We start from the raw sequence: 16,238 nt of genomic DNA, 5'->3' as shown, positions 1-16,238 counted from the left end.
CTAACAAGACATTCAATGCCATACCACAAGGTGAGAATCTGTCAAGCCATTTGGGTGTTAATCCCGCAAGACAAAGGTATCTCATGCTAGGCCATATGGGTGTTAGTTTCTCAAAACAAAGTTATCTCATGCCAAGCCACAAAACGGGAATCTGTTAGACCATCCGGGTGTTAGTTTCCCTAAGTAAGGCATTCGATGCCAAGCCACAAGGCGAGAATCCGTCAGGCCATCCGGGTGTTAGTCCAGCAAGATAAAGGCATCTCATACCATGCCATAAGGCGAGAATCCATCATGCCATAAGGCGGGAATCTATCATGCCATAAGGCGGGAATCTATCATGCCGGATAGTAGTCCCACTAAACAAGACATTCAATGCCAGACCACAAGGCGAGAATCTGTCAGGCCATCTAGGTGTTAGTCCCGCAAGACAAAGGTATCTCATGTTAGGCCACAAAGATGGAATCAGTCAGGTCATCCGGGTGTTAGTCCCGCAAGACAAAGGCATCTCATGTCAAGTCACAAACCAAAAATCTGTCAGGCTATCCTGGTGTTAGTCCCGCAAGATAAAACATCTCATATTAGGCCATAAGGTGAGAATTCGTCAAGCCATCCGGACTAGGACAGTTGGTGTGATTTACATTCAAGGACCGTGACACATGTCACGACCAGGTACTAGAAGAATACACGCTAAGCTAACGATCGGGTATCAGTCCTGATTAATAAAATTCTCAAGTCATGATCGGATGTTAAGTTCAGTTTATTATTTATAACCAAAGCGATGTAGGCTAAATAGAAGTAAACCATTTGCTTTATTTCACTTCGGATATTTTGTTTTCTTTATATTTTTCACTTTAATTTCTCTTTCAAGTCCATTTTTTTTAATTTTTAATTCTTTATTCTCATATACTCTTTAGAAATTCATTTCTTTTTTATATTTTTCATCACGTTAAATTCCCTTGTTTATTTTTAAATTGCAAACCACATTCTTACGTTAATCTCGGAAGAATAACCAACTACTAAGAAAACATAAATTTCTACCCATAATTCGGAGATTCTAAAACTCCCAAATTTGAGCAGGAGACTATTTCTTAGATTTAAAAAAAAAAAAAATTAATTTCATATACTATAACAATATTGGCTCAGTTCATTGTACCTAATATAAATAAGAAAAGGCAAATTCTTTATATGGTAACAATTAATACCCTAATTGTTAATATCATAAAGTATTTTTCCTTGGAGATAAAATTGGAATTTTTTAATTAAACATCAAAAAAAAAAATACTGGACGCCAAAGATAGAGCAATGTATTGATAAATATTAAGGCAAAAAAATACTATCAACTTGTAATAAATAAAAATAATCAATTTTTTTTTTATAAAAAAGTCTAATTTACAAGGATAAACTTTGTTCTTCCTTACTCATTAGGGGGTTCGACTTCATTGAAGAGTATTTTTAAAATATTTATCTACATATTTAATTAATAATATAAAAATATTTTAATTTAATTTAATTTAATTATAATTATAATTAATAATTTATAAAATATTTTAGTTTTGATTAAATTTAATTATTTTTTTAAAAAATCAGTGAATATTTCAATTCGGCTCTCTCTTAAAAAAATTACATTCAGTAACTAAGTAGTTACCGCGTTAGTTAAAAGTAACCGTAGAGGAAAACTTGCCTAATCTGGTGTATGCCATATGCCTTTATGTGGTCTGCTTGTACAAACAGTAACACACACTACCCTTCCTTCTCTCCCTACTATATACAACCAGACAGTGGCCCTTCTCATGGATTTCAAACCCGCTCTTTTAAAACGCTTCTCAGCTTCCTAAACGCTTAACTCCATTTCAATTCACACTATTCGGTAGATCCTCTTCTTTCCGGTTCGGATCCTCCGATTTCCGGACCCTCTCTCTGTTTCTGCTCTACTCTCGCCCTCTCAGATCCTTTGCACGCATCTACGAATCTCCTCCTCTATCTGCTCGAATCTGTTTTCATGGCGCTCTGATTCTCGCAGTTATGGAGGTATATTTTCGAAAATGTTTGTTTTCTTTGCTTTGGTTGCTGAGAAAGTGAGGGGAAACTAAATCGTAAGTCGTTTGCGCTGTTACTTCAATAACGGAAGTGTCATTGTGACTTAGATTCAGATAATTAGTACTTTCTGTTTCACCAATCACTAACCAACTAATTGTTGATTCATATTCCAAGTTTTGTTTGCATGTTTCTGCTATGCGCAGATCAGTGTTCAAATGACGGATTTGCCCCTTAAATGCGTTTATTCTCATTTTCTTTTTCAGTTGATTTGTTGATTCTTAATTTTGTCCAATCTTAATGTTTTTTTGCTGTGTTTTTTTATGCTGACTGGAGTCTCCTGATTTGGTTATATTTTTTCTGAAGTCGAAATTTAGTTTGCTGGAACTGATTGCTGTCCCCAAGAGCTTCTTTCTTTTTTGTTTAAATGTCTGGTTGCTTGCTAACCGGAGGAAACGTAGTATAAAATAAAGATTGAAGTGGATTTCTTGTATGGTCAGAATGGCCTCTAGGCTCCTATTGGCTGGGACTCTACTAAGTTGGACAACTAGCTTTAATTTTTTTTTTTTTTTTTTTTTTTAATCTGCCTAATTCAGGTTATTCCTGTAACTATTTGCAGAATATTGCATTAGCCCTCTAACAAGTTGCCTATTTGTTAGTCTCACATGTTTCTTACGGATATTATGTGCCCTAATTTCTTTACTCTATGTGGAAATTCTGTTTCTAAAACAATATACATTTGAGCAATGATTTAGTAATTGAATTTAATGGGTGTGGGCGTAGAAGTTTGACTTTCAATATAAGTTGATCATTTTTTCACTAAGAGTAGCACTATGGAATTTCCCTTCTCAATGTGCTTTCCTTTGTTTTTCAAAAATAATTTGCCCCCGTGAGTTATGTGTTATTTGTTTATTTATTTTATTGTGCAGTATCCAATGGATTTCGATAATATTGTTCCGATAGATGGGACTGAAACGGCCCATCAAAATGGTGTTCATGAGCAAATTCCTGCCCCTGCTGATGGTGTTGGTACAAATAATATAAATGGGACTAAGTTAGAAGACTGTGCTACTGATAATTTATCTGCTGGTGAGTTAAGGGAAGGTTCAAATGTGCATGTGGGAAGCAATGGATTCACTGATTCTAAGGTAAATAGCATTCCAAGATGTTTGTTTGGATAATTGATAAAATTAGGGCTGCTTAGAAGCTGGTTAATCTGTTATACAGGAAGGGGAAATAAAAGATGCTGAACATTCAGAACAAGTCAAATCATTGAAGGGTTCTGGAAAGGGGAAGAATGAAAAGCCATCAAACCGGGAACAAGTTTCAGCCGCTCAGATGAAGAAGGGCAAAGATGGAAAAGTCGCTGGGGCACCTCCAACCGTTTCAAATGGTGCACTTTCATCAAATTCACAGTCAAAGCAGCCCTTGACAAGCAAATCATTCAATGAGAAGCAGGTTCAGGCATCAAAGATATGCATTTATTGTTAAAGTTAATGTCTAACTCTAACTTATGGTGTTAAAGTTGCTTATGTTGTATTTGATTTTGTCTATTCCTAACAGCATTCTGGGAAGTCTGATGTGACATCCTCTGAAGGCCTCATGTATGTATTGATTGCACATGTTCACGTTCCTATATTAATTCCAAGAGGAGAGAAGAGGGATAAAGAGTGGCTAATTGGATCTGAATTATTTGATTATTTTTCAGCATCTGTAAATAATTATAAATGCATTTATTGATAACTGCTCTTCTTCCAGCTCTTTGTGAACTGTGATTTCCTGGATACAGGGAGAGGGCGAAATTGAAGGCTTTGAAGAAAGGACATATTAAAGCTGAAGGGGAGCCACAAACTCCTTTGTATCCTTTTTATTTTAACATTTTAGAATTATTCTCTTGGATTGACTGTGTATGATCTTTATTTATGTCTTTATACTATCATTTGCCATTTGATCTTTCTACGTTTAGTTCATCCTTAATTACTCCTGTAGAAGTCCCACTTCAGAAGAGGCCAAAAATCGAAGGGTGGGTGCACTTCCAAATTATGGTTTTAGCTTTAAGTGTGATGAACGAGCTGAGAAAAGGAAAGAGGTTTGTTTTATTCTTGAACCTTCTAGAGTCAATTTGTTGGCTTCTCCAGCAACTTAATGTATCCACATTATCTTTTGACTATCATTGGGCAGTTTTACTCTAAACTTGAGGAAAAGATTCATGCCAAGGAAGTAGAAAAGAGTACCTTACAAGCAAAATCCAAGGTATAGAATACTAGAATTAATTATGATTTCAGTGGACTCACTGTGATTTCTGTGTGAACTTTTTCCATCATGGCAAAATCCTCCTACAGGAAACCCAAGAAGCTGAGATCAAGTTGCTCAGAAAGAGTTTGAACTTTAAAGCAACACCAATGCCTAGCTTCTACCAGGAGCCTCCACCACCTAAGGTGGAGCTAAAAAAGGCAAGTATATTGTTCATTTTTAAATGTTAGTGAATTTACTCAAAAGGTCTATGTTGTTGTAGCTGAGGCAATTCAATGGGGACCCTCAACTGCTTCTTAAGGTTTTGAAATTTGGTGTATTGGACTTGTAGACTACTTGTACATTATGTAGTTTGGAGTCCTAGTCTATCTAAATATTTTTGTGGTAGTGAATGAAAATTCTGAACATAGCATTCCTTTTCTGTAGTTGGTAATTCCTGAATGTATAGGAGCACCCAAGTGGGAATTACATTATTTCGCTTTTTCTTCCTACCCCTTCCCCTTTTTCTCTTGATTTTACCACTTCATCTATGTCTAATTCCTTCAGTTGAGCTTGAGAAATTTGATCATCAGTATTGAAAGTTTAAGCTGCTGTATGGCATGATGTTTTTGTTACAATATGCATGTTTATGCTGTTTTTTTATTACCTCAGATTTTTTCCATCTTACTCTTTAGTATCATTTTAACCCTAAATTTCTGGGTGACTACCAATCATTTACACTGTTGGGGCACCAGAGATCCAAGGCAAAGGAAAAGGAAGGAGAAAAGATTAACTAAAACAGAAGAATTGAAGTTAAAACTTACCTCATATTGTTTGAATGTCTTACTAAAGATTGGAGGAAGTTAAGCTTCTTTTAAAAGGTACATTTGGGAAAGTTATCGGGGTAAACCTCCTGAAGTTACCAAGATTTTTGGACTCCTATGTGCGCATTTCAACTTAATTAATTAATCTTGCAAGAGATATTGCTGTGTTTAGGATATCTCCAAGGTTGTGCACTTGTGTTGGCATTTTGATGATCCATGTGGTTAATCCTGTCTCTATGTCGTAGCAATAATGTTTTAGTTAAAATGTTCCTTGATTGTAGGAGACTGGTCGGTGCTGACAATTCTTTAGTTAAAATGTTCTTTGATTGTAGAAAAGTAGCTAGTGGGGCTATTAAAATTTTTGTTGACATTAGTTTCTTTTACTTGCATTGGTATGCAGATACCCCCAACAAGACCAAAATCTCCTAAGTTAGGTCGAAGAAAGAGTTCTCCTGTAGATTCTGAAGGAAACCATAGCCAAAGTAGTCGACCTGGTCGATTAAGTTTAGATGAGGGAGTGTCTCGTAGCAACTCTGCCAAAGGACCTTCTCCTGTTCATTCAAAGAAGCCACAGCGGAAGTCCCTCCCTAAACTGCCTTCTGAGAAGAGCAGTTTATCAAATGGAACAAATGATGAAAAAACCGCACCATCTAAAGTAACAAATGAGGAAAATACTACCTCGTCCGATCAAATAAATGAAGATGAATCTCTGACACACAAAGACGAGAAGCCAGTGGTTGGAGAGCAGCAAGCTCAGCCGACTTTAGTACGAGAACCTATAGCATCCTGAGTGTTGATCAGAGCAGCACTAGAATCAGATGCTCTACAAAGGCCTTGAATCCATTTCCGTAAATAAGAGGTTATGACTTGAATCATCTCACGATGAAGCAATGAAGAATGTATTGCAGTATGGATAGTGATGTCATGTTTGTCAGTAGTCAGCAGCATAGGTTGATTTGTGTGACTGCCTGCATGGTTGCTGATCTTCTCATTAGGATTCTTCATTCTGCTTGCAGCATTGTATGTTAACATTTGCTTAAAATTACCCTAATTACGTCGTTAAGCATCTTTTTGCCGTTTGCATTGAAAATATTTTTGGAAAAATGTCAAGAGAAGTCTGATGCTAGATAACTTGAGATCGGAAAGTGCTGTCCGTTTGAACCCGTTCTATTGAACAATTGAATGTTGATGATGAAGACTGGTTTGTTCTGTTGTATTATGGGAATCCTTGTGTCTTTTTATTCCTCTTGCATTTACAATAAAATAGAATTCTATAATAAATTATAATCTACATTAGGTATTCGGGTAAAAGCTTATTTCATGTTCCCGATTTCAAGTTTCTTAGTTAAATGTACTTGATGTTCAACGTAGATAAATAAATACGTTGAAATTGGGTCCTAAACTTTCAAGTTGTATGATCCCATCAACGTTATGTCAATTTTTATTAAAAAAAATCAGTTAGGGTCAATAAATTTGAATCCGTGAAAGATGACAACATAGAGGGCTGATGCCCTTATTGCTTTAAAGTCTACTTAGTGGGTCACATCTAATTAATCATCCCGTAATTACTATTAATTTATTTTATCAACTCACTGATCACTTTATAAATATACTATAAGTAAAATAACTGCACTGGTATTCCTTGTTTTGTAATAATAAAAAATGTGATTCTAAAAGTTTTATTTTTCAATTTTAAAAAACTAATTAAATTAGTGAAATTAGTTTTTATTTTTGTTAACTATAATTCAACTCTGAAACTAATAATTGTTCTTTTTTTTAATTTTGTGGTATTATAACATTAATTAATTTCATTACACCTTTCCACACGTCTACATTTTTTTTTTCTCTTTTTCCCCAATACAAATGTGCATGAAAAACACAATCTACAGTAATTATTTGGTTAATTATGAGAGGATCAAGCTGAGGTATTAAATAGGGGAGAAATAAGCTAGAACCACCAAGTGAACGCCTCTATACATTCCATTAATCATGTTGCCTCCTTTATCCGTTTTAATATGAAGTCACATTAAAATTTAAAATATTTATATTAAAATAATTAAATAATCAATTATGCTAATGAATTGAAAATTTACTCCGCATTATTATTGGAGTTGCTATAAAAAATGATAATTAAAAAATAAAAAAATTATTTTCAATTATTAACTTTGAAAAGTTCATTTAATTGATAGAGAAACATAAAATCAATAAACAGGCTACAATTATTTGTTCCATCCAGAAGGGTATATAAATGGATGATGCAAACTTCAGGCGATACTTTTGAGGAAGGAGAAAGCACTTGTAAAATTTCCAGCTTTTTATTATTAGTCATAGAAACCCTCCTGTTCCCAAACGTCCACAAGAAAATCCACCATTTCCTGCCATTGATATCCCACAACACCATCAGAAGAGGAACGAGCTTTGCATATCATAATAAACAATGCCTTGAAGAACAAAATCAGCTAACTTACACGCAGAGGAATGGGACGGTGGAAGGGCTTGTTTATTCCAAGTAAACTCTCGTAAGTGGCATTCCAACTGCAAAAACTCCAGCATTTAACAAAATTGTTGTCAAGAACAGCCAAATTGCAAATAACAAAAATCCCATTTAGCAGAAAAGGAAGCAGCTTCAGCAAACACAATTTGTCCGCTAAACAAATTACCAAGTGGGTAGCATTTTGTGTTCTGAAATGACTACATGCCAAGTTAGCAGTTAATGCTTCATAGGATTTGTAGTGTCATAATGGGAAGGGGATATTTAACCTTATTGCTGGTTCTCGAGCTTGATTCCTGTTTGGAGACCTCTTATTTGCAAGCCATTGCTGCCTTGTTTGCTTCCAAAGAATAAGGCCTGCATCCAACAAGCTTCCATTGTTAAAAGTCATTCTGCAGATGCAAACAAATCAAGTAGTATTTTTCCAGAAAACTCACGTAGAGCAACTAGCTACACGACTCTAACAAGTATAAGGAAGAGATATATTAAAAGAGATAAGCTAAAAGTGTGTTGAAAATTGAGGAATTCAACAGCAAGGGGAACGTGGATACTTCAGGGATTGTAACATATTGAAGAAGCTAATGGATGAGAACTTGCCATGATTTACAAATTCAGAAGGATTGCCTGTGCTGCCAGCATTACTACAGGGATCAAAGGGCTGATTCAAGGTGCTGATTGACGAAATACTTCTTTGGGATTGTACTCCACTGCAGTCCATTTCACCTGCACTGGTGCTCCAAAAATCATCTGAAATCCTGTCTTGCTTTGATGTTCGGTCTTCAATTTTCAGACCATTATCAACAGAAAGACTTGTAGAAGGTTTAGCACAGCATCCAAAACAACCTCTGCTCTGTTACAAATCAGGATTCACCTTAAAAGTGATTAGCACCAGATGTTAACAAACTCAATCACACTACTTTAGCATCTTGAATTAAAACGATGATGAGGCAACAAAGAGTTTTCAGCAAGAAGAATAAAATTAAGCTTCCTGGTAGACACATATACTTTTCCAAAAGGACTCCACCCATTGCTGGGTTCCTCCACCAAAAGAGAGATGGGAAGAGGGGGAGGGGGCTCAAGTTTCCATATGCGTCAACATGCAGTGAAATATAAATCCATAACTAAAATAACATCAAAGTATCATTTGATAAATAAAATTCACTCGATCACAATAGAAAACAGTTGCAAGGTAAAAAAGTTTAATTATACACTTTCCACAAGTTGATAAGTGGCTGGAAAAATCCATGAATTATAGAATCTCATCATTTTGCCCAAGCATAAATCTCTATTCGGAAACTTCTGAAGAAGATATTTAGAGAAAATTAAATCATAGTATAATCATTGTGATTAAAGAAAAAGATCAGAAAAGAAGAAGAAGAAGAAGAAGAAGAAGAAGAGACATGATAGTGTGATACATATCCTTTATCAATCAAAGGCAGAAAAATTTTTCACCAAAATTATCTTCACACCTATATCCACTAAAATGAACAATACGATTGCATTCATCACTAGAGATGCAGAATTTTCCACCAATTTTTTTTGTTAAAAAAACTATCTATTAGGTCTATGAAGACACAGCCAATTAAATTGTAATACAACAGTTTGAGCCTGCAATAGGCAAATGTGTCTGTCAAGCTTAAGGTTGATGGACACAATCTACATATAACATCTGATAGAATAATTGCTACAAATTCACACACGTGGAATAAAATCCAGTCAAGGCAGGCTAATTTGCTATTGCTGAACAAAGTATCAACTCAACCCCCCCAAAAAAAATCCTCTACTATTTAAATTCAGACTGAAAACAAAGAAAACAGATAAAAAGATTTCCTCACACTGAAAAGAGCCTTGAATTTCTTCTTCAATGATTCCATAGTTACAAACAAGAGAGCCCAGAAACAAGCACCAGAAAACAATACAAATGAACAGCAAGCTTTCTGCTCAAAGCTACAGAAACCTATGCTAAAGAATAATCCTATCTGTAGGGTATAAGATTGACATTACTTCAAGGAAAGAATGAATGATAAAGAATAAACGCCAGAGCACGTTTCTTTGTTCACTCCACTCAACCTAGCTTACAGATTAAGCAAAAAGAAAAACACAAAAGATTCCAAACCAAACAAAAAGTAAACTCAACCTACACAATCAATCCTTCTGTTTTAGTGATCCAGAACCAAAAAGCTCCGGCGAGCAAAGTAGAACAAAAAAGAATTATAGGCTTTCAATCTTCTGTTGATAAAGGCAAAATCAAGACTTCCTTCTCCAGAATCAAACAGAATGCACTAACATAGTGAAAGGAACCGAAAAGCTTACCCCATGCATGCAATAATATGACTGATCCAAGGAGGAAGCAATCTGCAGAGATGCATTTACAAGCGCTGCAACAAAGATATTAGCTGTGAAACCCTAAATCCAGGAAGGAGAGTCCTAACAATCCTGCACAGCATTCAACAAATTCGATTAAATCTATTAAAAAAACAACTTTTTTAGGTAAAACAAGAACTCCCATGCAACCTTTCATTGCGAAATAGAAAAACAAAGAATGATGCAGTGGAAAAGGAAAAGAAAAATCAAGTTCAACAAAACCAGCCAAGAAGGGTCCTGTTTGTTTTCCAAGAAAAATCAAAACTTTGTATTTTGTCGTGGTTGTTAAAACAAACCCAAAAAAAAAAAAAAAGCTTTGGCGAGACCTCAACAATGGCATGATTGGAGACAGATAATTAAGGGTTGTTCTTTCCTTTCTGAAACAATATTTCCAACCCTCTGGCTGCGGTTACAGATTCAACCAAAGGGCTCTATTTCTTCCTTCCTTCCAGTATCTCCTTTTCCTTTGCACAACAACTATAGCCTTGGGGTTTCCTTTTTATTTGTTGCTGTCAAGAAACCCCATGGCCATAACAGAAGAGAAGTTAAGCATTTATCTGTATATGTGTAAAACATCCCATCTTTTAGTGCATCTCGTTCGTACTTTACAACGACCTTTCCGTTTTGTTTACAGCAACATGTGAGGCCCACAATTAGATGCTGATCGTTGATGTGTCTTATGATTTTAGGGAATTTATTGTCTGTGATTGAACCTATGTTCTCCTCTTGTCCCAACGAATAATTTTTCATGCTTGCTCATTCAACTGATTTATAAAGTTTTTTTTATGAACACAAATTCCAAACTCATTACTTCTACTAAATTAAATTTACGCTGAATAAATTTATTAAAAGAGGCAAAGACTTACTCTAAATTACTGATTATATCTCACCACTTAAATTCCACTTATGGAATAAAAAAGGGAATTTCCACTTATAATGTTGAGGGATAATCCATTCAATAATGTAGGAATTAATACATATTATTACAATTTGTGATATTGATAAAACTAGGTGGTGAGGATTGGAGGAAGGTATTCAGACTTGGTGCCTAGGATTGGAGCCTTGGTGTCAGGGAAATGCTCTGTTCCTGGCATGGTGGTAACAGCTCCATCTCTGGTCACTTCAATGGGATAGCGAAGCAAGTGGCCTATGAAATCCTGGTCAAAAGCTTCACTTGCATAAATTTCCCAGAGTTCATCAGCAGTCTTGTTCACTAATTGGATACACTCAACACTTTCAGGATGTACGAAGGATGGATCAATGAATCCAAGGTGTTCATACCACAGTGCCAATCTGAAACTATATATCTGACCCCTGGCTGGCTGTGTGGTTGCCAAATGGTGTGGTTGGTATGCTCCCATTGCTATTTCAGAGTCCCTAGCACCATCCATTGACCTCTGGTTGATGTTCGCGGATCCAATGATTATGTACTCATCATCAACTGAAAAAACAACCAAGTTTCAGGACTTAATGATTCAGAATTCATTATGCAAGGTAAGATGATTAATCACTCACCTATCATCATCTTTGCATGAACATAGATCATGAAGCGACGGGCCTGCTGAGCTCTACTGTAATCCGAATCAGGGTCTGGTGCTTCTGGATGCGAATATTCACCTAACTTCATTGTCTCCCTGTTCCCAAGGCAGAAAAAAGACAAATACTCTCTTGGGTGATGTTTAAGTCCATTCCTTTTAAGAGCCTCAGCAATATCAGAATACATCATCTCCATTGTTCTTCTTTGCCAATCTAGTATCGCCTGAACAGAATCAGTCTCAGGTATACCTTCTGGCCACATTGGGATCACAATGTAGACAGTAAATCTTTCTCCTGCGTCTATCTTGCTAGCTATCTTCAGCGAGAGTTCCTTTGGGATGAGATGCAAGGCATTGATATCCTCGACCTTGATATCTTTTGATTTCCAACCAAATGAGCTTCCCAGGAAATACTGATTTTCGATGTAGATAAAATTCTTTGCCCGCCGAATGGCGTTGATATAAGCATCTTGAATGCTTCTGTCAATGATGTTGTCCTTCCCACTAACAAGGCCAGCTGCAGCTACGTCCTCAGGTTTCTCAGGGAAGCCGACAACAGCTCCACCATCAATGGAACGGAACAACTGGACATTCCATGCATCTGGGTCAGATGATTGCAGCACTGGCAATGGACGGATTGTATAAACTTCCAGCTGTTGCTGTGGAATTAAGAAACGTTCCCCAACTTGCTTCTTCCATCTCTGCTCGAAATTATAGAGGACATCCCATGCGACAGGTCCTTCAAGCTTGCAATGAATATCATGCCAAGGCTCTCTTGGACCTCCTTTCTTGATGGAGGAGCCTGGAAAGTTGGGTTGATGAAAATCATCATGATGAATTGTGTCCAAGGTCTTGAATAGAGGATGATCTTGCGTATCGTACCTCCCATCGCAAAGATCAATGCCTCCAACGAAACTCACAATTCTCCTTTTCTGTGATGTACCATCAGGCATTTCACAATCAACAACCACTGTCTTCTGGTGGTGAGTAAACATGGTGGAGATCTCAAATCCCTGAATTATGCTTCTTCCATTGTCAGGATTCCGAGGGCACAAAAAGCAATGAACTTTCGTGTTCCTGAAATATTTTTCAGTTTCTTCATCATGGGTTGCCATTAAGCCATCCTTCTTCAGTTCCTGAACGGAAGTTCTGTCATCCCAAATCAGCACAAGAACTTTCACACCTTCATCAGCTTTCTTCTTGAGCAGCTCCCCAAGTTTAATGTCACCTCCAGGTTTTGGCCTCTGGGGATCTCTAACCAAAGTTATCTCAGTGTACACAGACCACCCAGTTATGTAAATCAGGTGCTTGGCATTAGTAATGGCATCAAATATGTCTTCCCAACATCTGTGAGCTTCATAGGTCTTACCTTCAATAGGAATTTTAACATTAAAATTGTTAGGAACATGAGCATCCTGATATAGAGTAACCCGACAACCCTGTCGTTGATTGAAGAATGTGTAAGGAACTCCATCAAAGCGTGGATTTTGGATTCCCTTGGACCAATTACTGTCATGGGTACAACTCACGAAATGCAGCTTAACATGGATCTTAGAACCAATGGGATTGTGATCTTCATCTAGTATATCTACCCATCTGTCAACAATGTATCCTTTGATGACATCTTCAACAGGAATGTAAGCTCTTCCAATCAGAGTTGCCCCGACAACTTGGTCATCTTTTACTGTGAAGATTACGTTTGAGATCAAATGGGCACAGTATATGTTGAAGGACTCGTACCACTGGGGATTATAAGGTTGATTGTCAATCATTCTAGTTCTTCCAGACCTTGCCTTGTCTAGATCAACTGTTGCATAGAGTCTAGAACCAACAATCTGCATAACATTAAATCCGACAATATTAATTATTACATGGGGAAAATTTTAATTATATATCAGATTTAGTGGAGAAAGAGATGAGTACCTCTGGCCTGCAGAGCACCATTCTCTTGACTTTGGACAGAAATTTTTTCCCACAATTTTGTTGTCCAGCACCCTCCAGATTTTAAAAAAACAAATATATAATTCATAATAAATAAAATCTATGTAATATAATATAGCATATAATATAATTCATAATTTAAAATTTGATCAAATCATTTGATTTTATTACTTTATTTTTAATGAAATCCTTATGTTAGTCTAAAATTGAGGATAGAAGAAAAGCTAAAAAAAGAATTTAATCATAACTCAAATAATGAAGCTTTAAAACTTCAAATGATCATACCTTTACCTTGGTGAAGAAACTGAAACCACAGCCATTTTGTAAATTGTCAACTTCAAATATTGTGACATAAAGGGTTCCATGGAGCAAAAGTGGCATCCTTTGCTCCCTTTGAGATCACCCACTTAAGCAATGAAAACCAAAGGATTGATCCAAAACACCAACCAACCCACTTGAAGAAATTAAGTGTAGAGTTGAAACAGTGGAAAGATTCAATACTTGGAAGGTGATCAAAAGCCTTGTAGATAAATATGGAGGCACTGTTGACAGATTCTAGGCAGGTTTCTTTCTCATAGATATAGAGAGAGAAGAAGAAGAAGAGATTCTCATGCATTCTTTTAGTATGAAGGAAGAGATTGATTTCTCAATAGAATTCAGGTTAGAATCAATTCCCACCTTTGCTTTCTTTCGTTGTCTCAAGGCATTCTATGCAAGACTATTATTAAGTTTTCTTGATGATTAAGGTTTGAATCAATTACCTCTTAACAATTAATAGTTCCCAATCAAATGTTGATTCTTATCAAATTGTTTATTTAAAAATAAAAAGTTTTTTCTACTTTTATTTTATTATCATGAACATTTTTTTTAATATTCGCAGACAATTAATTGAAACTACTTGGCTTTTAAATGTCATGGCCAAGTGGGCTATTTAGCTAAAAATCCAAAGCAAAATTAGGTCCAAAATGATAAATTGGGCTCAAACTCGAATGGGTTTAAAGTTTAAACCATTTGACAATGTCAGTCCAATTGGAAGGAAACAGAGAAATAATAATAATAATGTTGAAAATGAAGCCTCCTTATAAATTTGCTTAACCAGAAAGTTGACATCCCCATGCAAATCCAAAACTTTCAGCTGCACCAATAAATAATTACATATATGAAGAGGGAAGACGACTTGGTCCTCTTCCACAACTCAAGTCCATCAACTTCCACCAAGATTACAAGCAGTAGACTTTCTTCTTTTTTATTTAAAAAAAAATGTTAGAAAAATCCCAAATTAAAAGTCTTGCCGACTTTGAATAAGTAAACCATTTCAGGAGTTGCATGCAAACCACGATGAGGTCAATCTTTATAGAATTTTTAAGTAATGTTAATGGCTACAACAAAATTATTATTTAATTTTTGTGGAACATACACATGTTTATATTATAAAAAATTTTAAAAAATAATAATGAAAAAATTGAAATTATTTAATTATAGTCTCTAATATAGGTTTAATCTAATAGTAAGTGTATTGAGTGAATTTGAGAAATCTTATATTTTACTCTTTTGATTTTAATTTTCAGTTAAAAGAAAATAAAAATATGGATGAAAAAAGAAAAGAAAAGAAAGGAAAAGAAAGGAAAGGAAAGTTGAGGAGGGGACCAGACGTTTGCTTCTCAAATGCGAATTAATGCTATTTATATTGTACATAAAAGAAGACAGATTTCAAAAATTCATGTGGGTGACGCTTCTTCTGTTATTTCACACCTCAGTATATTGGAAAAAAAAAAACTGAAATTTTCTTTTTAATTTTTATGTCATTTCACATTTTAATTTAAATATTTAAATATTAAATAAATTAATTAAATATTTATATTTAAATTTTAGTTATTTTTTTTGAAATGGAATTTTAGTTAATTTTTAAAATTTAAATTAAAAATAATTAATTCAATTATTAAATAAATTTTATTTTACAATAATAATTATAAATATTTTATAATAAATATATTATTTAATATAAAATAATAATATATATAAAATAATTAACAACAATATATTTATTATAAAATTTTTATAATTATTAGTTCAAAACAAATCTATCTATTATTAAATTTATCTACCATATATTTAACAGTTATATTATTATTATTTTTAAAATTAAATATATCATAATTAATTATAAATTAATATTATTTTCATATCTAAAATTAATTTATATTTAAAATAATAATAATATATTATATTTAACATTCTATTTGAATTTTTATATTTTAATTTTTAAAAATTAATTAAAATTACACACAAATATAAATATTGAGATTTATTCAAAATTTAAACATTTAAATTAACATATAAAATGGACTTTTTTTATTATTTGGACGAGTATATTCAAATTTTATTTGTATTTAGATTTAAGTATAAAATAAAAAAAATTTAAAACAGAAACTTCTTTTGGGTTTTTTTCTTCTCATAACAGGGTGGTTGATTTTATATATTTACTTGTTAAATATATATATATATATATATATATATATATATATATATATATATATATATATATATATATATATATATATATTTGATCTGTATTCACTTTAAAATTGCGGATTCAATTTGTATTGAAATAGTATTTTGTAATATTAATTAATCGACACCGATTGAATTTTTAAAAAATGCTATAATTAACTTAATTTTCTTATAATAGAAAAGTTAATAATCGCAAAAAATAAGATATGCAATTCTTACAAAACTGTTCTTAAATTTTAACCAATTCCTTATCTTTGCCATTTTTTTCAATTATTGATTTGAGTGTCGGAGTGGCTCCTCTAGGTG

General features: G+C 34.2%; 3 protein-coding genes across 7 annotated transcripts; 1 reads left to right on the top strand and 2 right to left on the bottom strand.

The window, feature by feature from the left end:
• The first annotated feature begins 1,725 nt into the window (after positions 1–1,725).
• On the top strand, positions 1,726–6,309 carry LOC110603787 (protein WVD2-like 5). Of its 2 annotated transcripts, none has more exons than XM_021741700.2 (9): positions 1,726–2,028; positions 2,964–3,182; positions 3,262–3,492; positions 3,598–3,638; positions 3,824–3,892; positions 4,024–4,123; positions 4,216–4,287; positions 4,377–4,487; positions 5,491–6,309. In XM_021741700.2, exons 1-9 carry the CDS (start codon positions 2,023–2,025, stop codon positions 5,878–5,880), a joined length of 1,239 nt encoding a protein of 412 aa, XP_021597392.1. In that variant the 5' UTR covers positions 1,726–2,022; the 3' UTR covers positions 5,881–6,309. The 2 variants fall into 2 exon arrangements, with proteins under 2 accessions (XP_021597392.1, XP_043807736.1); XM_043951801.1 differs by having other exon boundaries at positions 1,730–2,093.
• A 906-nt stretch (positions 6,310–7,215) lies between these two features.
• On the bottom strand, positions 7,216–10,549 carry LOC110603134. Of its 3 annotated transcripts, none has more exons than XM_021740824.2 (6): positions 10,272–10,549; positions 9,895–10,017; positions 8,179–8,431; positions 7,851–7,938; positions 7,559–7,625; positions 7,216–7,465 (listed from the first exon to the last, which is right to left on the bottom strand). In XM_021740824.2, exons 2-6 carry the CDS (start codon positions 9,901–9,903, stop codon positions 7,412–7,414), a joined length of 471 nt encoding a protein of 156 aa, XP_021596516.1. In that variant the 5' UTR covers positions 9,904–10,017; positions 10,272–10,549; the 3' UTR covers positions 7,216–7,411. The 3 variants fall into 3 exon arrangements, with proteins under 3 accessions (XP_021596516.1, XP_021596513.1, XP_021596515.1); XM_021740821.2 differs by having other exon boundaries at positions 8,179–8,426; positions 10,272–10,548; XM_021740823.2 differs by lacking the exons at positions 9,895–10,017; positions 10,272–10,549 and adding an exon at positions 9,417–9,873.
• Positions 10,550–10,852: 303 nt separating this feature from the next.
• LOC110603347 (phospholipase D alpha 1) lies at positions 10,853–14,143 on the bottom strand. Of its 2 annotated transcripts, none has more exons than XM_021741046.2 (4): positions 13,707–14,143; positions 13,404–13,475; positions 11,461–13,315; positions 10,853–11,386 (listed from the first exon to the last, which is right to left on the bottom strand). In XM_021741046.2, exons 1-4 carry the CDS (start codon positions 13,800–13,802, stop codon positions 10,953–10,955), a joined length of 2,457 nt encoding a protein of 818 aa, XP_021596738.1. In that variant the 5' UTR covers positions 13,803–14,143; the 3' UTR covers positions 10,853–10,952. The 2 variants fall into 2 exon arrangements, with proteins under 2 accessions (XP_021596738.1, XP_021596739.1); XM_021741047.2 differs by having other exon boundaries at positions 13,713–14,143.
• Between the last annotated feature and the right edge of the window lie 2,095 nt (positions 14,144–16,238).

This window comes from Manihot esculenta, chromosome 16 (genome assembly GCF_001659605.2).
Source record: "Manihot esculenta cultivar AM560-2 chromosome 16, M.esculenta_v8, whole genome shotgun sequence".
Lineage (NCBI taxonomy): Eukaryota > Viridiplantae > Streptophyta > Magnoliopsida > Malpighiales > Euphorbiaceae > Manihot > Manihot esculenta.
The sequence above is the reverse complement of the archived record's forward strand: the minus strand, read 5'-3'. Positions and strand labels throughout refer to the sequence as shown.